This window comes from Hippopotamus amphibius, chromosome 11 (assembly GCF_030028045.1).
Source record: "Hippopotamus amphibius kiboko isolate mHipAmp2 chromosome 11, mHipAmp2.hap2, whole genome shotgun sequence".
In the NCBI taxonomy this organism is placed as follows: domain Eukaryota; kingdom Metazoa; phylum Chordata; class Mammalia; order Artiodactyla; family Hippopotamidae; genus Hippopotamus; species Hippopotamus amphibius.
This window is the reverse complement of record NC_080196.1, coordinates 42,180,926-42,207,280: the sequence shown is the minus strand read 5'-3', so window position 1 is coordinate 42,207,280 and position 26,355 is coordinate 42,180,926. Positions and strand designations below refer to the sequence as shown.

Here is a 26,355-nt window from a genome sequence, read left to right as displayed (position 1 = left end):
AATGTGGGAAGAGACCCATGGGAAATCATGGGTCTCTACCAAAGGACTGTCTGCTATAATCACATATGGTCACTACTATGAGCCCTCCCCTTGCACAGAATGCTGGATAAACGTCACCATGTCACAACCTGATCACCCCTTTAATCAAGGAGGCATGTGTTAACTGTTAAGCGCCCTCCTTCTGTGACCATAAGGCTGTTCATTCAGTGAATGGTAATAAAGAACTACACAGATATGACAGGTTCATGACGACAAGGTACAGTCGTGCCCTGACTTCTCAGTGCATACCTCTTCACACACTTCACGGACTGCTGCCACACTTGGCTCTTCCTCGGGCTCCATGCCTCCTCCAGGGACAATCCATCGGTCTGGATGGCGACTACTGCTCACAAGTAGCACCTGAAAGTCACAGAGGTCACGTGGGCAGTTAAAAACTCAAAATGACACATTCATACAAAATCAGAGTTTAAACACCACAAAAATAAAAGTACCTAAGACCCATTCTTTGCTGATACCTCTCCAAATCACTTCTTGTAAAGTAACTTTCATTTCTGCTTGAAAAAGCAGACCATTTCGCTAGTAAAAGCAGAAGGGCATCTGAACCAGTGGCCAGTAAGTGTAACCCCCTCAGACTCTGTCACTCGTCCTATCTATCCTCTCCTTTGTTACTTTCTCTAAAGCCCTTGAATACAGCGCTGACAAAGACACTCAAAAAACCCCACAAAAAACAAAGATTGTCACTGATGAGCCTGTGAGTGTTATGAAGAGCTGGCCTTGGCCCTAACTGGCACCACAGTCCCAATCTTCCCTCCAAGGTTCTCACTCCTGTGTGCCCCAGTTCCTGCTCCATCAGATGGCCACAGGCTGATACTACACGTCGCCCTAAGCTCTAAGTGTGCGCTGAGAACCTAACTCTCTCATCAATATGAGAACTAGAAAGATTTCTTTTTGTCATGCTTTCATCTGAGATAAAACTGCAATTCTTTTACTAGGAAATTTTACCAGGAAGTGACATTTAATGGCCATTATTAAAAAGTCTACAAATAATAAATGCTGGAGAGGGTGTGGAGAAAAGGGAATCCTCTTACACTGTTGGTGGGAATGTAAATTGGTGCAGCTACTGTGGAAAACAGTATGGAAGTTCCTCAAAAAACTAAAAATAGTGTTGCCATGATTCAGCAATCCAACTCCTGGACATGTACTCAGACAAAACTATAATTCGAAAAGATACATGCACCCCTATGTTCACAGCAGCACTATTTGCAATAGCCAAGACAAGGAAACAAATGTCCACCAACAGATGAACAGATAAAGAAGAGGTGGTACATATACACAACAGGATACTACTCAGCCATAAAAAAATAATGAAATAATGCTATTTGCAGCAACATGGATGGACCTAAAGATGATCATACTAAGCAAAGTAAGAAAGAAAATGACAAATATCATATGATATCACATATATGGAATCTAAAATACAACCCAAATGAACAAATGTATGAAACAGAAACAGACTCACAGACATAAAGGACAGACTTGTGGTTGCTGGGGGCTGGGGGCGGGGGGCGGTGGCGGAGGGAAGGATTGGGAGTTTGGGATTAGCAGATGCAAACTATTACATATAGGATGGATGAATAACAAGGTCCTACTGTACAGCACAGGGAACTACATTCAATATCCTGTGATAAACCATAATGGAAAAGAGTATGAAAAAGAATACATATATATATGTTACTCTGCTGTAGAGCAGAAATTAACACATTGTAAATCAACTATATTTCAATAAAATCAATTTTAAGAAAAGAAACCAAACAAACACAAAATATTGATACAGAATATAGGTTACTAATGCAAACTTAACCAGCATTGTAGTCATGGTTGAAATAAAATCTGCAACTTCCCTAGTTCCTTTTCCTTAACCCTCTCTAGGACAGATGCTAAACAAAGTTAGCTTTACTCCTCATTTGGAGGTAGAGCTGGGTTGGCACTACTTCTAAAACTAAAGGAATCCTCAATTGCTCCCTAAGCAATCACTTCCTGATGATGTCTTTTGAGCCTCAGGCCCTATTCCAAACCGTATTCCCCACCCACCCCTCCATTCCCCAGCACTTAACTTCTACTCTACAGTCATCTTTGCTGCCTGAACGAAATCACTTCTTCCTCTCTGGCTCTCACAGATTCCACCACTGACTTCCAGTTACCTACCTTCCAGTCATCTCCCCTCTCCCATTTAACATCTCTGCAACTATGAGCCCTTGGAAATTCTACCTTTTCCTTCATCTTTAATCCCTTTTTCTTCCTGTCATGATAGATTCTCCTAATGCTCCTCTACAAAATCTATGATCTGTGACTTAGAGGGGAGGGGACCACAAGATAAAAGAAGGAAGTCCATGAATCCATATACAGTCACCAATATATAGCCCATGGACTGAGAAAATAATGTCTTAAACTTACAAGGACTATTTTTTTAAATGTACATAAACTCTGCTTTGATTAATACGACATGGAAGAACTTAAAATAATATAAAATCCACAGTAGTTTTTGGTTGGTGTGTATGTATGTTTAATCAAGGGAAATTAAAAGTACAATGTGGGCTTCCTAGGTGGCTCAGTGGTTAAGAATCCACCTGCCAATGCAGGGGACACGGGTTTGATCCCTGCCCCAGGAAGATCCCACTTGCCACAGAGCAACTAAGCCCGTATGCCACAACTATTGAGCCTGCGCTTTAGAGCCCGTGAGCCACAACTATTGAGCCCATGTGCTGCAACTACTGAAGCCCACGTGCCTAGAGCCCAAGCTCTGCAACAAGAGAAGCCACGGCAATGAGGAGCCCACGCACCACAATGAAGAGTAGCCCCCACTCACCACAACTAAAGAAAGCACGCACACAGCAAAAAAGACCCAACACAGCCAATAAATAAATAAATAAATAAATAAATAAATAAATTTATTTTTTTAAAAAAAGTACAATGTGAGGGAATTCCCTGGTGGTCCAGTGGTTAGGACTTGGCACTTTCACTGAAGTGGCTCAGATTCAATCCCTTGTCGGGGAACTAAGATTCTGCAAGCCGTGAGGTGTGGCCAAATTAATTAGTTTTTAAAAAGTACAATGTGGTGGTTTCATGAAATTATGCTTTTAAATAAGAGTCCTCATTGGACTCCTACTTCACACCATATATAAAAATTAACTCATAGTGGACCAACAACCTAAATGTAAGAGCTAAAACTATAAAGGGGTATATCTTAATGACCCTGGCTTTGGTAAGATAGGCCAAATTCTTAGACATGACAACAAAAGCCTGAGAAAAAAGACCAAAAAAAATTTGATAAATTAGACTTCATCAAAATTAAAAACTTCTGTGCATCAAAGGACATGATCAAGAATGTGAAAAGATGACCTACAGAATGGGAGAAAATATTTGCAAATCATCTAATAAGGGTCCAGTATCCAAAATATATAAGTAACTTGTACAACTCAAGGACAAAATGACAAAGAGCCTTTCTTCAAAGAAGATATACAAACTGCCAACAAGCACGTGAAAAGATGATCAACACCATCAGTCACCAGAGAAGGACACAGTAAAACCATGAGAGACCACTGTACATCCACAACGATGATTGTGATGTTTAAAATAACAAGTACTAACAAGGATGTAGAGAAATTGGAACCTTCATACATTGCTGGTAGGAATGTAAAACAGTTTAGGCACTATGGAAAAGTTAGGTGGTTCTCAAAAAGTTAAACATAGAATTACCACATGATCTAGCAATTCCACTCCCGGGTATACACCATACCCCAAAGAATTGAAAACGGGTACCCTGAACACTTAGACATAAATGCTCATAAGCAGTGTTATTCACAATGACCGAAAAACAGAAATAACTCAAATACAACCATCAATTGACGAATGGATAAACAAAATGCAGCCTATACACACAAGGATTAATTTTCAGCCATAAAAAGGAACAACATTCTGATAAATGTTACACAGTGGATAAACTCTGAGAACATTATGGTAAGTGAAACCCAGACTCAAAAAGTCACATATTGTATAATTCCATTTATATAAAATATGCAGAATAGGTAAATCCATAGAGACAGAAAGGAGACTGGTGGTTGCCAGGGACTGGAGGAAGGGAAGAATAGGGAGTAACTGCTTAATGGGTACAGGATCTATTCTGGAATGACGAAAGTGTTTTGAAACTAGATGGAAGTGGTGGTTGCTAAATGCCACAGACTACTCACTTTAAAATGGCTAACGTTATGTGAACTTCAGCTCAATAAAATAAAACTAGTTTTAAGGTTACAGTAATTTTTTAAAAGCTAAGTAGTCAGTGCCATCACTATCTTCTTCAGAGTCTACACTCCAAAGGAGTAGCCTTCTAGGTTATCCTTAGTTTCATTATATTAAATCATTTCCATAAAAGAAAAAGGGGATCACTGCTATACCCATTCTCCTCAATAACTGTGGCCAATTTTACATTTTGAAAAAATTCCTTATCAAAAGAAAAATAAACCCAAATATAATCATATTTGTTAATTCAAGCCAAAATGTTACAAAAAGTCCTCAAAAGACTCTAGACAATGGCATTTAAGTCATATCTATCTAACCTGCAAGGGAGATTCAAGAAGAAAAAGCAGAAAAATGGGTAAATCTTCACTGATTTGTTATATAAATAACATGTAGTCTTTCCTCCTAGAGTTCTCTCACTTCCTGGCAAAAGTGTTTACCAGCCATTCTAAACCTAAGCATTTGCTTCAAAGGCTGACTAGGGCTATCCAATTAGGTTACAGTCCTAATGAAAGACGTTTACAGCGGCATTTCAAAACTGTAAAGGAAACCTGTACCACAGAAAACAATTTAATTCCTAAATATTAATCAATGTGAAATATTAAAGAGTAAATCTAGCCAGTGTTATTGCTTTATACATTCAAAGCATGACTGTATGAGGTAAGACTACATATAACACTGTGGCTGGAAGAAGCAAGCTGCATTACTTTGTAGTCATACTTCAAAGCAAACACTATTACCGGCAAATAGCTCTTCTCCTCAGTAAGTTTCCTTGACAACCCATTGAAAATTTACTGCAAAAACCAAAACAAAATATTCTTTATTTTAGCTAGAGGCTTTACTCCCTCCTATCTTACAAAATAGTAAGTGGTGTTTTGGTCAGTAAATGCTTATTCTGAAGCTTGATTTTAAAATAGAAATTAAATGGCAAAGCTCCTAAGAGATTCTGAAAATGACACAGTGAGAAAAAAATTTGCCATTCATTCAATAAATATTCATTAGGCATTATAATGAGCTGGGAACAGGAGTGCAGGGGTTAGAACTTCTGTAATTTTGAGGCAGATCAAAGTGGCGGACTAGCCAACCATCAGATCTTTTGCGAAGCTCTTTTCATCACGACAGGTGATACCCCCAGAGATGGATAAACGAACCCACAGAACACACCCACCCATATATATACTCTGGGATTCATGATACAGGTGGCCCTCCTGGGACAACTTAGTATCCACATGGACACAGAGAAAAATCATTATATTGCTTAGGGACAAGGGTGTAGTGAAAAAATAAAGTAACGTGTGGGAATAATAAACCTAATGTGTAGAGATTTACATAAAGGGCTTCAGCTAAAACAGTAACGTTTTATTTCTTTTTTTCTTTCTCTTTTTTCTGGCTGCACCATGCAGCTTGCGGGATCTTAGTTCCCCGACCAGGGACTGAACCCAGGCCACTGCAGTGAAAGCGCCAAGTCCTAACTACTGGACCGCCAGGGAGTTCTCAGTAATGTTTTATTTTTTAGGTCTTAAAAAATTGCTTTAAAATTGCTTAATACAAATTCTCAAAAGAATATAAAAGAAAGCTATAGTCCCCAACCTAAAGAAACTGAGTATCTAGCAGAGAGAAGAGGGGGGTGGAGGGCAAAGAGTACTAATACAGGGTGAGGAGTGCTATGGTTGAGGTATGCACAGGATAATACCACAATGACACCGGAAAGAGATACCTAACCCAGGTTTCGGGGGAGGTAGGAGGGGAATGGTAAGGCAAGGTTTCTTAAAGGAAGTGACTTGAGTTGAATCCAAGTTCAAGAAGGACACTCATTCAACAAAAAATCATCAGATGCCTACTGTTCGGCCCTGTGCTTAGGATACAAAGCAAGGTAGATACAGCCTCAGCTCTTGAGAAATTTAAACGGATAAGACCGATAAGAAGTCAGGTGACTAATTATACTTCAGTGACTGTGCTACAGACCATGATGTCCACTAGACATTTCATGTGCGTGCCAACAGTATCCAGCCTCCCCTCGCTGTTAGGTGGGACCATTTGACTAGTTTTGCGTAATGAAATATGAGCAGAAGGGACATGTGTTACTTTTGGGTTGAGACAGGGAGAAGCCCATCCAGTCTTCCTCCTCCTGTCACAGTGCCCAAGAACATGGTGAGTTCCAGTTGACGCAGCTACAACAAGCCTGAGCCCCTCGAATAGAGGAGAGTTCCTGCGTGGAGCAGAGCCCTTGAAAACCCATGACTGACACGCATCATCACAAGTAATAAAACTCTGTTGTGTTAAAACAATGAGATTTCAGGACACATTTGTTACAGCAATATAAGCTAGTCTACCCTGATTAAGAGTGTGAAAGCTCAGTGAAAGGTCTAAGGACTGGTTCCGCTGACTGCCTCATAAGCATAGTGCCTGACCCATGTAGGTGGCCAATAAATGTTTGATGAGCAAATGAAAGAATGGACCATTGACCGAGGGAACAAACAGCTGCTTTAAAAAAGGAATGCAGAGAACATATAGACAAGGTTAATTAGGAAGGTTGAACAAAAAGGCAGGGGTCCAATTATAAAAAGTTTGGATCGAAACCTGAAGGCAATGGGTAAGTCACTGAGGTTGTTAGAACAAAGAAATGACATAACCCAATTTGGGTTTTAGAAAGGACACTCTGACTTGGGCTGGATATGGGCAAACCTTGTAAGAGAATACACTTCTGCAGTTAATTCAGAGAAAGAAGGAGGACAAAAGTGGCAGCTGGAAGCAAGTGACAGATTTCCAGATATACAGAAGGAAGAGTCCACAGGACCAGGTGACTGACAGGATGTGGGCCAGGTCAATGGTGGAGCTGCCCTCCAAGGAGAATGTGGAAGGGTGGGCGGAGGAGGAAACCACTGGGAAGCTGTCCTCTGAACATATGAATTTGAGAGTTAAATGAGATGTCTAACGGATATTTCTAGTAGATAATCATATAAATGTTGGACTGCAGCTAAAAAGGGGAAGAGACAGAGATTTGAGAAACAGTCTTCTCAGTCTCTTCCAGCAAGGATGAGACTAACACAAAGGAGAATATGTGCATCTGCAAAGCTCTAGCTGGAGGAGCTATCACTATCCCCCCTACTTCCCTTCCACTCCCCAGCAAGTTTCCATTCTCACGCCCCACAGTACAGTAGGGGTAGATATATTCTAGGTATTTCAAGTTAAAGTCCTGGAAATATTTTTCTTAAAAAAATCAATTATCTACGGTGATAATCTACAACATGGAAAATCCTGATTAGCAAGATAAATATCTTAGACATATTACTAATTTCCACAAAACTGCAGGCAGTAATGCATCTAACATAATCTCATTTCCAACAACACAATGCCCCCGGCATCTGACAGCCCCTCAACAATGCCGTTACTGCCAGACAGCTCTGCTGGTAGCCCAGATGGCACAAGGGTTGCACCCTATCAAATCTGTGACATGCCCTGCAAACTGCTTGTACAGTTAAGCCCATTCTAACCATTTATGTGTCTCTTCTTAAAAATAACACCAACATAATAGTGAATAATTATCTGCATTTGTTTGGATTTCAGATAAATTTATTTTTTATTTTTTTTGGCTGCACTCCATGGCTTGAGGGATCTTAGTTCCCTGACCAGGGATCGAACCCATGTCCCTTGCACTAGAAGCGCAGAGTCCTAACCACCAGACTGCCACGGAATTCCCTAAATTTACCATTTTTCACAGAATGTTTTTCTGTTGTTGTTTTTGTTTGCTTGTTTTATTATTGGCTGTGTTGGGTCTTCACTGCTGTGCGCGGGCTTTCCCTAGTTGCTGAGAGTGGGGGCTACTCTTCATTTCCATACTCGGGCTTCTCATTGTGGTGGCTTCTCTTGTTGCAGAGCACGGGCTCTAGGTGTGCGGGCTTCAGTAGTCATGGCACATGGGCTTAGCTGCTCTGCAGCATGTGGGATCTTCCCAGACCAGGGATGGAACACGTGTCCCCTGCACTGGCAGGTAGATTCTTAACCACTGGCCAGGGAAGTTCCCACAGAATGTTTTAAAGAATAGCCGCCACAAGTTCTCTGACACAAGGACCCTATAAAATGTTTAAAAGATGAGTAATGCTGCGTATGAGGTGAAATAACTTGTTCAAATTAAATCAATAAATTATCACAGGGCCAAGCACTAGTAGTTTCAGTTCCTAGAACTTTAAAGTCATTTTACCCGTTAGCTATTTTTTTTTCCTACATAGGAGCTCAAAATACTGCTAAAAAAGGAGGAACAAAAAGACATAAACAGTTTACAAAATCCCTTTAATTTTATCTAGCTGATCAGGCTCTTTATTTAACAAAAGAAGAAATTCTCTGCCTACTATAAAGACTGCTATGAACAGATATTCTAGAGTTTTTACTTTGGGAGGAACATGGTATTTTAAGTACAGATATCACTCTTAAGTATGTGTCCCAGGGTATGGAGTATACTGCCAGAGTTCTATGTGACTGAGTGTCCTACCCTGTCTTTCCAAAAAAATGTCCAAATGTTAAGACAACCACACACAGCACTTTGTATCGCCTGTTATTCAACGACTTCTTTAACTGCTAAAAAAGACAGCTAAAGAAACCCAGTAAAGGGATTTCTCTGGTGGTCCAGTGGTGAAGACTTCACCTTCCAATGCAGCCCGTGCAAGTTCGATCCCTGGTCAGGGAGCTAGGAACCCACATGCCTCATGGCCAAAAAACCAAAATATGAAACAGAAGCAATATTGTAACAAATTTAATAAAGACTTTAAAAATGGTCCACATTAAAAAAAAAAAAACTCTGAAAGAGAGAGAGAAAGAGAAAGAAAAGAAGGAAGGAACCCCAAGAAACCCAGGACACTTGGCTGTATTTGCAGGTTATATAAAAATAAAAACAAAGACTTAATAAGTTGCTGGATCACACTGTCTGAACATAACTTATTGGGATGATTGAGTTGTTCCTGTAAACCGTAACTTCCTCCCACAACTCTTGTAAAAAATGAAACAAGAGGGGGGCAAAAAAAAGACTAATGCTGGGGAAAATAAAAACAACAGCAGGTAGTATTTATTCAATGCCCACTTCGCGCTAGGTGCTGCCATTTTACATGTTCTATTTTAATATACTATCCCTAATTTTCAAACAATCATACAAACCAGGCATTACATATTTCTTACCATTATAGTGATGAGGAAACCAAGCCTTAGATGATTTGATGATATGGTGAAGGGCACAGAAAGGGTGAGCCCTGAGCCAGGATTCAAACCACAGTCTATATGCCTGACTCTGATCACCACGGACTGACAGCCTGTTATATCCAGGATGCAGCTAGCAGCATATGAAAAACCCTCTGAAAACTTAGCCACCACAGGATAAAAGCCATGACATGATTTTCTCCAGGCCAAGCACAAGGAAAAGATGGAGAAGGCATTTTAATCTAATTTTTGATTCAAATTAAGAATTTGGAGCACTTTCCACTATTCTCTTCTGTGAACAGAGACTATTTGCTTACTTACTACATCCTTCCTGGCCAGAGCTATCTTCTACATAGAGAGGCACTATGAACTCCTCTGTATCACACAACTTTTTAACACTTTCTTTTCTGAAAATGTTTATTAATAAATATAAAAAATGACTAGTAACTCTCAATGTGAAGTTCCATTAGTCTTCACATTTGTTTAGAAATTACATTAAAAAAGAATGCATATAACATGAATATAACTGAGTCACTTTGCCACATAGCAGAGATTGCCACAGCACTGTAACTTCAAACAAAAAAACTGAAAAAAACCCCAGAAACTACATATTTCAAGTGATTCTTTACTTAAGCATTTATTACACACACACACACACACACAAAATGCTATCCAGTCATTATTTGCTTAGAAATGAACTGAGACATGGGGGGTGGGGGTGCAAAAATATACAAAGCCTACCCTTGAACAGCCCACCCTCTAATGCCAGGACTGGCAAACTATGGCCCCTGAGTCAAATCTAGCTATCACCTGTTTTTATATTGCCCATGACTTAAGAATGGTTTTTACATTTTCAAAAGGTTGAAAAAAATCATAAGAATATTGTGACGTGAGTTGATATGAAATTCAAATTCAGTGTCCATAAATAGTTTATTAGAATACAGCCATGCTCATTCATTTACCCACAGTCTATGGCTGCTTTCAAGCTACAAGGGCAAAGTTGAGTAGTCCTCACAGAGATCAAAAATACTTACTATCTAGTCCTTTATGGAAAAAGTTTACCAACCCTTGATCTAATGAAGGGCCCAAGCAGCCACAACATCATGTTGGTAAGGAATATTATGAAGGAGAGAAGATTCAGAGAGGATCCTGGAACACTTCTCAAGAGGGAACATTTGAGCTGGGCCTAGAGGAAAAATTTACTGAGCCCAGAAAGGAAAGGTATTCCAGGCAAGAGACATTGCAATCACAAAGCCACAGATGCAGGAAACAGTGTATTATATCCAGAGTATGCTAAGAAATTCAAGTTAGTTTGATATGGTGAAGGGTGCATGATGGGAAGGAGGAAGAGGGCAACAGAGGAGGCTGATAAATTAACCGAGAGCAGTACAGAAAGTTCATATAACAAGCATATCAAAGAGTTACAGCAACTGAGAATGCTTGGTTTTTGAGGAGGAAGATGGCAATCTCACTTATGCTTCAGAAGCTTGAATCTGGAGGCTGAGTGAGTGATGGGTGGGAGGTGGGTAAGAGTTCAGTTAGAGAGGATAAGGGAGCGGGACGTAATCAGCATCCCTGGAGAAGGGGAGCAGCAAGTGGATTCAAGTCATATTTAAGAGATAGCAATGGCAGGAACTGGTAACTAACCAGAAATCATACTGCTGTGAACCAGATGTAGGTAGAGGTTATGGCTTCTAACTGGGGTCAATAGGTGGATAGAGATACCCATTTCTCAAGAGAGAGAAATACAAGAGAGACGCAGGTAGGAATGGAAACAACAGTTTGAGATACTATAGGAGAGAAAAGTTAAGCTTCCTACACTCTCTGTATATTATGGCAATGTCTAAAATCTCAACTTAAATGTCCATTTGAAAGCGTTTACCCAAGAAACAATAGCTGCCTCTGTACAACTGGCGGCACTAAGGAGGAGGAAGCATTTCACTTTAAAACCTTATGTATAGCTTGAATATTTTAGAACAAGCACTTCAGACTTTTATAATTGGACAAGAAGAATGCCAAGCATTATTCCCTAGGAAATTTCTGAAAGCCAAGCAGAGTGAATGAAATATTTAGAATGCTCAAATTTCTTGAGGTCATTAAAACAAAGCCACAGGAACAGCATTCCTGACATCCATAACCTACATTATTTTCCCATACACAGTCTTAGGACTTTAAGAATACACTGTAAAAAGGCAGGTATTGTGTCCAAAAGTAGCATCAACATATTAATCACATTTCAACCTAATATAAGAGGTGGAAGTTTAAACCACAGTTGTATGCTGTCTACTTTTTTTAAAGAGGAGGACAGTCAGGAGACACAGGTTATGGGTGTGTCTCTTACACCAATCAGCCGCACAACTGCAAAAAAAGAAAACGAAAAAGAAAAAAAAGTTAGACTTCAGCTTTCTCAGTTTTAAAATGAGGTGGTTCAAATAATTTCCAAAATCCTTTCAGCATTAACATTCTATTATTCTAAATTTACACAGGTTTATGTGTCCAGAATTATAGTTCCCAATTCCACTCTTTTTTTAGAATCTATTTTTTCAATAGTACACACTGCACACGTTAAAAAAAAGTACAAAAGAACACAGTTGAAAAGCAAGCCTTCTCTCCTACCTCCAGCCTTCTCTCCTACCTCCATCTCGAGTCACTTCTTATGAAAATTTCTTGAATATTTTCTTTCCTCTTTATTAATCCAAATAGTAACTCATCACACACACAGTTTCACCTTACTTTTTCACATAAATTGTGGGGATCATTTCATCACTACATAACAAAGAGCCTCCTCTTTTTTTCTAATGACCACATGGTATTTTTTTTTATTATTAAATGTCTGCTTTTTATTTTACAGAATGACCACATGGTATTTCTAAAAATTTCTTTATTTTAGAAAATTCCAAACATACACAAAAGAAGAGAAAAACATAATGAATCTCCAAGTATTCATTACTCAGCTTCAATAATTAACGTTTCGTCTGTTGTGTTTTATTTACCTATTCCCCATTCTCAGAATACTTTAAAGTATATCCCAGATATCCACATATTTCACCACTAAATACTTCAGTTATATATCACTAACAGATAAGGGCTTTTAAAAAATATACCACAATGTCACTATTACAACCTAGCAAACTTAAATTACTATAATCATCTAATGAACAGGCCATATTCAAATTTCTCCGATTGCTTCAAAAATGTTATTTTACATTTGATTTATTTAAATGAAGATCCAAAATAAGTCTATACATTACATTTGGTTGATACGACTAAAACCTCAGTCTAAAACAGTTCCCTCTCCTAGTCTTTTGTTTTCAAGCCATTTATTTGTTGAAGAAAACAGATCATTTATCCTGTAGTATTTCCCACATTCCAACATTTGCTAATGCTATCCCTTGTGGTAATATTCAACCTGCTCCTCCCACCCCCGTATTTTCTGTATGCAGGTCATTAGAACTTGAAGCTTGGTCAGTTTTGGATTTGGCGTTTTGGCAAGCAATCGTCACTGAAGGTGCTATATACATCCTATTGCATTGTACGGTGAGTTACATAAGATCTGACATCACTTTTAGTGATAAGATGAAACCGTGGTTAAAAAAGTGTCGTCACATGATCCTTCAATTACAGAGCTCACCACCAGCCTTTCATTTAATGGTTTTAGCATCTATTAATGACAGTCATCTATATCTATAATCTTATTAAGGAATGCCAGTGGCAATTTTCTAATTCTACTGTCCCTTCTGTATTTATTGATTAGCCGGAATTCCATACATAAGACACTTCCTTTATCGACAGTTTGATTACAGGTAAATACAGAAAAGGCAAGGTAAATGCTTGATTTTTTTCCTCCTTATTTACTAATTTTCAGAATAACAAGACAGTGCCCAAACAACGCCCAAACACTGTTGTTGTTGCATCATTAACTAGATTTTTATATTTCTCGTATTTCAATCAACTTCAGTAATTAATCTCTTGATGCTCTCAGCTTTAAATAGCAAGAGCTGCTTCAGGGTGGTTCCTGTCCTCTTTCTTTCTCCAGCACTTCATTATAAAAATTTTCAAAAATGCAGCTAAGTTCAAAGAACTATACAGTAACCACCCATGTGCCTACCACTTAGATTCTACCAGTAACATTTTAAAAATCTTGTTTACCTCATATCTTTTTTTAAAAATTTTTTAATGAATTTATTTGTTTATTTATTTATTATTGGCTGCGTTGGGTCTTCGTTGCTGCACGGGCTTTCTCTAGTTGTGGCGAGCAGGGGCTACTCTTCACTGCAGTGTGTGGGCTTCTTATTGCAGTGGCTTCTCTTGTTGCCAAGCACAGGCTCTAGGCCTGCAGGCTTCAGTAGTTGTGGCACAGGGGCTCAGTAGTTGTGGGCTGTGGGCTCTAGAGTGCAGGCTCAGTGGTTGTGGCCCACGGACTTAGCTGTTCTGCAGCTTGTGAAATCTTTGCGGACCAGGTTTCAAACCTGTGAACCCTGCATTGGCAGGCGGATTCTTAACCACTGCGCCAGCAGGGAAGCCCCTCACATCTTTCTGATATAAATCTTTAATCTTGCTTTTTGTCATTGTAAAATATCTCAGGCCAATCTTAAGTATTTCTTGCCCCAGATTTGAATTCAGCTGTTTCTCTAAGGAGCCTTGGTTCCTTTTAGTGGGAAATGATATTTAGAGACCTCAGTTTAGGTACTGGTTGCTCTATGTTGTCACTGTTTCTTAGGCTTTTCAATGACAGACAGGAAATATGTATTATTAGAAAGAAAATAATAAGAGAATAATAATTGAAAAGAAAAATAAATTACAGGTCATACAGATATTTCCATTTCATATTTAAAGTTACCAAGCTTTCTAACTTCTTGGATTTTATGCTTTTACTTTTTATGCTGAAAATAAAACAATTATCTATTTGAGTTGCCCTATAATATAAAAGTTTCAAATTAACAGTACTATTAACCATAAACTACTAAGTATAGCTTAAGATTTCTTGGTAGTTCTTCTTGGCCTAAAGATAGAACCTACTAGAGATGATCAATCAAAATATTGTTTTAAAGTCATATGAAAGATTTATTTTCTGTATGATGATGCTACTAGGTTGATATACAGTAATTTGTTTATTTCTGTTGTTTTTTATTTTTAGGAACTGTGCTTTGTTGTAACAAGTATAATTCATGCACACTGGAATGCACAGATCATCAGGGTACAACAGTATGATGTCTCTGACTTACACATGCATTTGAACCCACAATCCTACAAAGATACACGTTTCCATCTCCGTCCCTGACCCAGAGGCAATCACTACTATGAATTATACTACCACAGATCAGTTTTGCCTGTTCTGGATCTTTATATAAATGAAATCACACAGTAACCACTGGAGACTTCTATTATACAGATGTACCATAATTTATATAACCAGCCCTCCTGATGGACATTTTGGGCATTTCCAGTTTCTGCTACTAAAACAATGCTACAGGCTTCCTAGGTGGTGCAGTGGATGAGACTCTACCTGCCAATGCAGGGGACACAGGTTCGATCCCTGCTCCAGGAAGATCCCACACGCCACAGAGCAACTAAGCCTGTGTGCCACAACTATTGAGCGTGCTCTTTAGTGCCCATAAGCCAAAACAATTGAGCCATGTGCCACAACTACTGAAGCCCACGCACCTAGAGCCTGTGCTCCGCAACAAGAGAAGCCACTGCAATGAGGAGCCCGCGCACCACAACAAAGAGTAGCCCCCACTCGCTGCAACTATAGAAAGCCCGTGTGCAGCAACAAAGACCCAACACAGCCAATAAATAAATAAATAGATAGATAGATTTATAAAAAAATAAAACAAAACAATGCTACAATAAATAGCCCTATACATGAACCATTTCCCACATGTGAATATATTGGTCAAATTCATACACTCATTCACTCATTCATTCAATGAATATACACTTAATACCTACTTGGCACCAATTACTGTTCTAGGAATATAGAGCAACAAGCAAAACAAAGACCCTGCTCTTGTGGAAAATATAATCTAATGGGAGAAGACAGACAATAAACAAAAATAATGTGAAGTGGTATGTACTAACAAGATAAGGTCAAACAAGGAAGAAGAAATCAACAGCGTACTCTTTTAGATCGGGAGGTCAGGGAAGCTCTCTCATAAGAGGTAATATTTGAGCATAGACCTGATCAAAGTGAGGAAACAAGCTTCTGGCTCTCTAGTGAAAGTCATCTCAGCAAAGGTACCCTCAGGAACAAAGGTCCCGCCCTGAGGCAATGAGGAACTTGGGCTTAAAGTAAGAAAGCCATAGTGGCTAGAGCAGAATTAGCAAAGGAGAGACTGGTAGGAAGGAGAGAGGTCATAGAGGGCTTCACAGAACAGGTTAAGGCAGTAAGGACTTGGGATCTCATCCTAAGTAAAGAAGAATGCCCCTCCTGAGGGTTTCTAAGCAAATATTTTAACAGTTACTGGGGTGCAGTGTAGAGAACAGAATTCAAGGTGGAACAAGGATGGGATAAGGAGACTAGTTAGGAGAATTTGTAATCGTCCCAGGAGAGAAGTGATGATACTTCAAAGAGGCAGCACTGGAGCACTGAGAAGTGATAACATTCTGTCTCTACTTTCAAAGGGAAAGCCAAGAAAATTCCTGATGTGGGCTATGAAACAAAGAAGGAAGTCAAAGATGACTCCAGTTCCTTGGCCTGAGCAAACGGAAAAAATGGGAAAACAACGGGAGGAGCCGATTTAAAGGGTAATACCATGAGTTCAGTTTCGCATGTGTTAAGTCTGTGGTGCTTATCCAGTTGCTGAGAAGGCAGCTGGAGATGAGTCTGCAGTTCAGCAAAGAGGTCAGAGGTGGAGATTAATATGTGGCAGTACATGGAATTGGGAGGTGGATGACATCACTTAGAGAAGTCTGGAGTGCTCCTGGCCTGGGCCCTGGGGCTATTTATTTTTGAAGGATTGAACACAGGAGAGAAGAAACAGTGAGGGAGAAAGAAAACTAAGCATGCGGCATGTAAAGAGCCAAGCAAAGTATTTGAAAGAGTAGGGAAGGATCAACTGGGTTAAATGCTACTAAGAGGTCAAGATGAGGACTGAGAACTGACCACTGGGATCTGGCAACACAGAGGTCATCTGTATCGTGGTAAAGGTAGTTTCTTCATAAAACCTAAGACAGGAACTGCCGTGTCAAAGACAGACACATTTGTAATTTTAATAAATATTGGCACTTTGCCTTCCATAGAGGTTGTACCAGTTTATATGCCTGCCATAGCATATGTGGGACTGACTTCCCACATACCCCTGCCAACACAGGCTACCATCCAATTTTTTAAAAACATTTTATTGGAATAGAGCTGATTTACAATGTTGTGTTAGTTTCAGGTGTAAAGCAAACTGAATCAGTTAAATAAATACATATATCCACTTTTTTTTTTAAGATTCTTTTCCCACATAGACCATTACAGAGTATTGAGTAGAGTTCCCTGTGCTCTACAGCAGGTTCTCCATAGTTATCTATTTTACATACCACTTTTTTATATTGAGCAATCTGATAAGGAAAGTATAGCATCTCCTTTCAGTTTCAATTTGCATTTCTCTTATTATAAGAGAGGTATCTTTCATATATTTAAGAGCATCTTTCATATATTTAAGAGTCATTCGTGTTTCCTTTTCATATTCTTTGCCCATTTTTCTCTCGGGTTATTGGTCTTTTTCTTACTGATTTGGAGAAGCTCTTTATACATTAAATAATTAGCCTAGTGATCACTGATTTGACTTTACAGTGATTTTGCCACATAAAAGCTTTGTTTTTATGTAATCAATTGCATAATCCTTTCTTTTTTGCCAGTCTGATGAGTGTTCCCCCCTCCAGCTTTAATGAGGTAACGTTTCACATTTATTTACTGACAAATAAAACTGTATACACTTAAGGTGTACAACGCAATGATTTGATATACAGTCATCCTTTGGTATCTTAGGGGGACTGGTTCCAAGACCAACTGCTTCCAACTTTAGTAGCTTGTGTCTTTCCAAAAATTTGCCCATTTTATTTAAAGTATCGATATGATTACCTTAAAGCATTCAAAATATTCCCTATTACCTTTATAATATTCATAGAATCTGTACTGATTCTTTCAACAGAATACTGTACTTTCATTCCTGATATGGCTGACTCTATGACTGGGTTAGCGAATGTACAAGATAAGTCTGAAAAACCTTGTTATACCAGATATTGAACAAGCTATCAAAAATCTCTAGGCTCTTACTGGTCAAAAACAGATCAACAAGAATAACTGCAATGGATTAAAACACCAAGTATGAAACATCAAATACATGGTATTTCTCCTCAATTTACCATTATTCCCCAAATTAATGAGATGGTTCACTGGCATCCTTCAGTGGTTGCCAGTTTTGTTTTGTTTTAAATTATCAATGTGAACTCATGGATTGAAACATACTTGATGTACATTAACTTACTAATTTAAGAAATAATGGTAAAAAGAGGAGAAATTGTCAGTCATTTATTTTTTCCATATGAACTTTTTAAGGTATAATTATGATATTGTGGGTTTTTTTTTAAAAGAGTGTTCTCTTTTAGAAGTATTTGCTGAAAACTTATGAGTGAAATTGTATAATACCTAAGATTTAATCCAAGATAATAAAGGACCGGGGGAGTGTATAGGGATATATATGAAACAAAATTAGCCGTGAGTTGATAACAGTTGAAGCTGAGTGAGATGTACCTGGGGGCTCATTATACTATCAGGTCTACTTTTGTACAGATTTGAAATTTTCCATAATAAAAATGTCTTGGTTACTCTTAGCCCTTTGTACTTCCATATATATTTTGGAATGCGTATGTATTTTTTTAAATGCTGGGATTTTGATTAGCAGATTAATAGATTACTTTGGAGAGAACTGTAATGTCCTCTATTCCACTTATATAGGTCCTTCAAATCTTTCCTTTTATGACTTGAATTAGATAGCATAATTAGAAGATCATATCCCAGGCCAAGATTGTAATGAAATCATTGCATACTTTCATCTAGCAATTTATGGTTTTGTTTTTTAAATGTGTATACTTCCTATCTATAATGGAAATTAGCCTGATATGAACAGTTAAGAATTCAACTTTATTTTTTTCTAGATGATCTGACAGTTGTTCCTTCATGCATTCAGTTCTACTGAATCATCTGTCTATTCATGATCCAGTTCACTAGCCTTCTATTTTAATTATCATAACTTTGCTATATGGTTAAATGGAGTAGACATTACCACTCCCAACCTTCCCTCTTCTTCTTCAGAATTTTACTGGCTATTCCTCTATGTTTGCTTATCCACTTGAACTTTAGAAATTGCTGGAATGGTTTAAAGAAAACTACTTGTAATTTCTACAAAGATCAAGTTAAATTTATAGATTAACCTAGCAAGAATTTACATCTTATGATGTTGAAACTTCCTACTTTAGAATATGGTATTTTTTCCATTTGTTCAAGTCCTCTCAATAACATTTTTAAAGTCTCCTTTGCAGAGATCTTGCCCGTTTCTTAAGTTTATTCTTTTTTGTTACTGATATAAGTCTATCCTATTGCTTATTATTTAAAAGAAGTCATAACAAATTTTTACAGGTTACTATTAAAATAATATTAGGGACTTCCCTAGTGGTGCAGTGGTTAAGACTCCACACTCCCAATGCAGGGGGCCCGGGTTCGACCCCTGGTCAGGGAACTAGATCCCACATACATGACTCAACTAAGAGTTTGCATGCCACAACTAAGGAGCCCAGGTACCACAACTAAGACCCAGCACAACTAAATAAATAAGTAAATAAATTTAAAAATATTTTAAAATATATTAATTCCACACATAAGCACGATCACAGGACTAAGAAGTTATTTTTAAAAGCAAAAAAGAAATTTTTCTTTACAGAAATGTATTATAAAACATGATGGTTATTTCACGGCTATAGTGTGCCCAGCTAAACCATATTGCCCAGATACAGACACGAACAGATGTACAGGAAAGGCACACCTTACAGTGGGGCCAGAAGAGCAATAAGCAGGGGCAGGCAGGTCACAAACAACTGTTCTTTTGCAATTCTGACCACATATGTGTGAATTCCAGCTTATCGTTCTTACAAATATGAGAACAAAAAAAGGGCCAGGTATACTCAGTGCACCTGGAACAAAACAAACATTTAAATACACAGGAGTTAAGATGGAAAAATTATTTTTTTTTGGAGAAAAGATGCATAAAGTTTTATTTTGAAGACAGACAGCACTGATTGACTTAACAGAAAGTTACCGTTGGCATGGTTTGCCATATTAGTTTGTAAAACATAAAGCATACTGGCCAAGATCATTATCCTCTGTGAAAACAGATCTTGAGAACAAACATTTAGCAATTCTGTACAACCTATTCAATACTGATAGCAGATAATTCCTGTAGAATTCTCTCACTTCTAGAGACTTAAACACATTTACAAACTACTTTTTGTTTATCATTAACAACAACAAAGTGGTATAACCACTCTACTGTCTCAAAGATAGATTGTTCTGGCCCCTAAGGTTCTTTTTTTTTTTTTTAAGTGTAAAATTTGATATTTTTTTTCTTATTAGTAATGTAAATATGGCAATCCCAATCTCCCAATTCATCCCACCCCAAATCCCCCCCCCACCCCCGCTTTCCCCACTTGGTGTCCGTATGTTTGTTCTATACATCCGTGTCTCTATTTCTGCCTTGCAAACCGGTTGATTTGTACCATTTTTCTATAGTCCACATATATGTGTTAATATACGATATTTGTTTTTCTCTTTCTGACTCACTTCACTCTGTATGACAGTCTCTAGGTCCATCCATGTCTCTACAAATGTCCCAATTTCGTTCCTTTTGATGGTTGAGTAATATTCCATTGTATATATGTACCACATCTTTATCCATTCATCTGTTGATGGACATTTAGGTTGCTTCCATGTCCTGACTATTGTAAATAGTGCTGCAGTGAATACTGGGGTGCATGTGTCTTTCTGAATTATGGTTTTCTCTGGGTATGTGCCCAGTAGTAGGGTTGCTGGGTCATATGGTAACTCTATTTTTAGCTTTTCCAAAGACCCTCCATACTGTTCTCCACTGTGGCTGTATCAATTTACATTCCCACCAGCAGTGCAAGAGGGTTCCCTTTTCTCCACACCCTCTCCAGCATTTCCGTTTGTAGATTTTCTGATGATGCCCATTCTAACCAGTGTGAGGTGATACCTCATTGTAGTTTTGATTTTCATTTCTCTAATAATTAGTGATGTCAAGTAGCTTTTCATGTGTTTCTTGGCCATCTGTATGTCTTCTTTGGAGAAATGCCTATTTAGGTCTTCTGCCCATTTTTTGATTGGGTTGTTTGTTTTTTTGACATTGAGGTAGGTGCATGAACTGTTTACATATTTTGGAGATTAATCCTTTGTCTGTTGATTCGTTTCCAAATATTTTCTCCCATTCTGAGGGTTGTCTTTTCGTCTTGCTTATAGTTTCCTTTGCTGTGCAGAAGCTTTGAAGTTTCATTAGGTCCCACTTATTTATTTTTGTTTTTATTTGCATTACTCTAGGGGGTCACACCCACTTTAAAAAATGGAAAATAACAAGTGTTAGGATGTGGAGATATTGGATACCTGTATGTTGTTGATGGGAATTTAAGATGGTTCGGTCGCCGTGGAAACAGGGTTTGGTGTTTGACCCTGCAATTTCTCTCCTAGATATATATGCGAAACAGAATTATGTTTGACCCTGCAATTCCACTCCTAGATATATATGCAAAACAATTGAAAACAGGTACTCAAATATCTGTGCACAGTGTTCAGCACTATTCATGATAGCCAAAGGTAGAAACAACCAAATGTCCATCAATGAATTAATAGATAAAACAGTTGTAGTATATACATAAAATGGACTGTTATTAGCCATAAAAAGGAATGAAGTTCTGATATATGCTACATTGTGGATGAACCTCAGAAACATGCTAAGTATATGAAACCAGACCTTCTGATCACATATTGTATGATTCCATTTATATGAAATATGCAAAATAGGCAAATCCATAGATGCAGAAAACAGATTGATGGTTACCAGCGGCTGGAGGTCCGGGGTGAGGAGTAACTGTTTAATGGTTATGAGGTTTTATTTTGGGGTGACAGGAGTGTTTTGGAGCTAGAGGTGGTGGTTTCATAACATTGTAAATGTTTTAAATGCCACCTAATTGTTCACTTTAAAATGATTAATTTTGTTATATGTACTTCCTGTCAGTTTTTTTAAAAGCTAGTTTTAAGACTGTCATAATGTTTTAAAAAGTTCTCTTTAAAATTTTCCTTTTAGAGTGGTCTGTTTTAAATAGCAACTTATAATTCATTGTAATTTCAAGGATAAAAAGGCTTTGTTCTCTACATACTTCATTGGGTGGGCGTTGTGAGGCCATTTCATTCTCCAAATGCTTTGAAGTATAATTGACTGACGAATTTAGGATCAAATTGTTAAAGTAAAAGTTTTAGAGGCACCGCAAAAATGTGGCCAAATTAATTGTTTAGGAATGATGCTTTTCTAGAGTAGGGTAGAGTAATTTTTGACTTGGTCTTTTGATGGTTGAAAAAGGAATGTCAGGATTAATTTATAATTTTGATTTTCTTTTATGGAAAAGATTTAAGAGAGCTTGCATTAAAAATATATGAAACAGGGACTTCCCTGGCAGTCCAGCAGTTAAGACTCTGTGCTTCCATTGCAGGGGTGCAAGTTCTATCCCTGGTTGGGGAACTAAGATCCCACATGCCGAGAGCTGTGGCCAAAAATTAAAAAATAAAAAAATTTAAAAAAAATGAAGCAGATCAGCTACAAATTAAGAAAGACCTGTGGAAGAGATGTTCCAAGAATGGGCAGTAGTCTGCTAAATCTGGCTCTCTTATGGGTTAGCTAAAAAGAAAGAGGAAAAGATGACAGGAGTAATGGCTTTTTAATGAATGAAAAAGAACACATGCAAGTTAGTATAGAAATCGACTTTTCCTAACATTACATTTTAAGATGCACTTATAGAGCAAATTATCTTATGTAGGGAATTTGAGTATATAATGACAGTGCCTTTAAATGTGGTTTGTAGAAGATTCAAAATTGTTCTTCACTTTGTCATTTTATAATGTTTTTTTATACTTTTTTTTAAATGAATTTATTTATTTATTTTATTGGCTGTGTTGGGTCTTCGTTGCTGCACACGGGCTTTCTCTAGTTGTGGTGAGCGGGGGCTACTCTTCCTTGTGGTGCGCGGGCTTCTCATTGCAGTGGCCTCTCTTGTTGCAGAGCATGGGCTCCAGGCCCATGGGCTTCAGTAGTTGCGGCACATGGGCTCAATAGTTGTGGCTCATGGGCTCTAGAGCGCAGGCTGAATAGTTGTGGCGCACGGGCTTAGTTGCTCCATGGCATGTGGTATTTTCCTGGGGCAGGGATCAAACCCGTGTCCCCTGCATTGGCAGGCGGATTCTTACCCACTGCACCACCTAGGAAGTCCCTGTCATTTTATAATGTTTAATGAGCTCTTAAGTTAAATTTATTTTTGAATAGTACATTTACATAGTTGGAAATTTAAAAGGTGCAAATGGGATGCAGTAAAAATTCTCCCTTCCATATTTATCCCCTTAGTTACCCAATTTCTTTCCCTATAAGGCAACCTGTGTTATCAGTTTTTTATGACTCTTAACGATAGTTGTTTGATTATGTAATATTTGTTTATACTCATTTTCTATAGATTTGGAGTAATTAAAACATCTCAGGTCTATAAGGAACCCCCTCTCTCCACATTTACTTGTGTTTATTCTGAGTCTTAGAACATTGGATCGTCTTCAAGTAAAGAATTCTTAGCCAAGAATTCTCAATCTTTTTTTATTTTTTAAAATTTTTTATTTATTGGCTGCTCATTGGATCTTTGTTGTTGCACATGGGCTTTCTGTAGTTGTGGAGAGCGGGGACTACTGTTCATTGTGGTGCGCAGGCTTCTCGTGGTGGCTTCTCTTGTTGTGGAGTATGGGCTCTAGGTGTGCAGGCTTCAGTAGTTGCAGAGCATGGGCTCATTAGTTATGGCTCGTGGGCTCTATAGTGCAGGCTCAGTAGTTGTGGCACATGGGCTTAGTTGCTGCACGACATGTGGGATCTTCCCAGACCAGGGCTTGAACCCATGTCTCCTGTATTGGCAGGTGCAGTCTTAACCACTGTGCTATCAGGAAAGCCTCAAGAATTCTCAGTCTTAATGCACTTGCTACCTACTTTTCTTCTGTGATTTCTAGTGATACTCCCCCATCTTCTTAAATAGAGTAAATAAAGTGTAATTTGTAGTAAAATGAAAGTTTGACAGTTAAATTTCGTTCAGTTAGGTACACAAAAGTTTGTGAAATATAGTACTTAAAATTACATAAAACTGTTTCCCTTTTAAAAATTATTTTTCCATCTTAGAAAAGACAGCCTCTTCAATAAGTGGTTCTGGGAAAACTGGACAGCTACATGTAAAAGAATGAAATTAGAACACTCCCTAACACCATACACAAAAAATAAACTCAAAATAGATTAAAGACCTAAATGTAAGGCTAGACACTATAAAAATCCTAGAGGAAAACATAGGAAGAACACTCTTTGACATAAATCACAGAAAGATCTTTTTTGACCCACCTTCTGGAGTAATGGAAATAAAAACAAAAATAAATAAGTGGGACCTAATGAAACTTCAAAGCTTCTGCACAGCAAAGGAAAGTATAAGCAAGACGAAAAGACAACCCTCGGGCTTCTTAGGTGGCGCAGTGGTTGAGAATCCGCCTGCCAATGCAGGGGCCACGGGTTTGATCCCTACTCCAGGAAGATCCCACATGCCGCGGGGCAACTAAGCCTGTGAGCCACAACTATTGAGCCCATGTGCTGCAACTACTGAAGCCCATGCACCTAGAGCCCATGCTCTGCAGCAAGAGAAGCCACGGCAATGAGGAGCCCGCGCACCACAACGAAGCGTAGCCCCCACTCACCGCAACTAAAAAGAAAGCCTGTGTGCAGCAACGAAGACCCAACACAGCCAATAAAATAAATTAATTAATTAATTAATTTAAAAAAAAAAGAGGTTACGAGCCTCAATACAGAATAAACTTCAAAAAAAAAAAAAACAACCCTCAGAATGGGAGAAAATATTTGGAAACGAATCAACAGACAAAGGATTAATCTCCAAAATATGTAAACAGTTCATGCACCTACCTCAATGTCAAAAAAACAAACAACCCAATCAAAAAATGGGCAGAAGACCTAAATAGGCATTTCTCCAAAGAAGACATACAGATGGCCAAGAAACACATGAAAAGCTACTTGACATCACTAATTATTAGAGAAATGAAAATCAAAACTACAATGAGGTATCACCTCACACTGGTTAGAATGGGCATCATCAGAAAATCTACAAACGGAAATGCTGGAGAGGGTGTGGAGAAAAGGGAACCCTCTTGCACTGCTGGTGGGAATGTAAATTGATACAGCCACAGTGGAGAACAGTATGGAGGGTCTTTGGAAAAGCTAAAAATAGAGTTACCGTATGACCCAGCAACCCCACTACTGGGCACATACCCAGAGAAAACCATAATTCAGAAAGACACATGCACCCCAGTATTCACTGCAGCACTATTTACAATAGTCAGGACATGGAAGCAACCTAAATGTCCATCAACAGATGAATGGATAAAGATGTGGTACATATATACAATGGAATATTACTCAACCATCAAAAGGAACGAAATTGGGACATTTGTAGAGACATGGATGGACCTAGAGACTGTCATACAGAGTGAAGTGAGTCAGAAAGAGAAAAACAAATATCGTATATTAACACATATATGTGGACTATAGAAAAATGGTACAAATCAACCAGTTTGCAAGGCAGAAATAGAGACACGGATGTAGAGAACATATGGACACCAAGTGGGGAAAGCGGGGAGGGTTGGCAGGGGGAATGAATTCAGAGACTGGGATACCAAATTGTACACTCTAAATATATGCAGTTTATTGTAAAAAATTAAAAAGAAAATAAAAAAAAAATAAAGTGGGTGTGAGGTGGTAAAACTAGTTTTAAGAATGTCCTAATAATTACCTAACGTCTGAAGGAAGCCAGAATGCCTGACCAGTAAGAATGGGAAATAGTAAACTCTTATATTCCGCACCGCCCCCCCCCCCAAGAAAAACCTCAACTAACTAGACTCTTTCTCCCAGAAAGTAAGTAAAAATGTGCTGGATATCAAGAGAATGAGAAGACAAGGCACAGACTAGGAGATAACATTTGCAAAAGACATATCCAATGAAGAACTTATCCAGGATTTCACTGGTGGCACAACGGTTAAGAATCCACCTGCCAATGCAGGGGACACGGGTTCGAATTCTAGTCCGGGAAGATCCCACATGCCGCAGAGCAACTAAGCCCGTGTGCCACAACTACTGAGCCTGCATGCCACAACTACTGAAGCCCACGCGCCTAGAGTCCATGCTCCACAAGAGAAGCCACTGCAGTGAGAAGCTGGCACACCACAACGAAGAGTAGCCCCTGCTCGCCGCAACTAGAGAAAGCCCATGCACAGCAACAAAGACCCAACACAGCCAATAAATAAATAAATAAATAAATTTATTAAAAAAAAAAACTTATCCAAAATATGAAAGAACTCAAAACTCACAATAAGAAAATGATCAACCTAATTAAAAAATGGGTAAAAGACCTGAAACATCACCTCACAAAAAAGATACACAGATGGCAAATAAGTATATGAAAAGATGCTCAACCTCATTCATCATTAGGGAATTGCAAATTTTAAAAGAAAATGAGTACCATTACATA

The 26,355-nt window shown here is 38.4% G+C and overlaps 1 protein-coding gene across 3 annotated transcripts in view; it reads right to left on the bottom strand.

Moving 5' to 3' along the window:
* The window catches only part of NUDT3 (nudix hydrolase 3), a 112,397-nt gene that overhangs the window by 48,554 nt on the left and 37,488 nt on the right, over positions 1–26,355 (bottom strand). For all 3 annotated transcript variants that reach the window (XM_057699295.1, XM_057699293.1, XM_057699294.1), the window contains one exon: positions 289–399. In XM_057699295.1, coding sequence (XP_057555278.1) covers positions 289–399 — 111 coding nt within the window. The remainder of the gene's footprint in view (positions 1–288; positions 400–26,355) is intronic.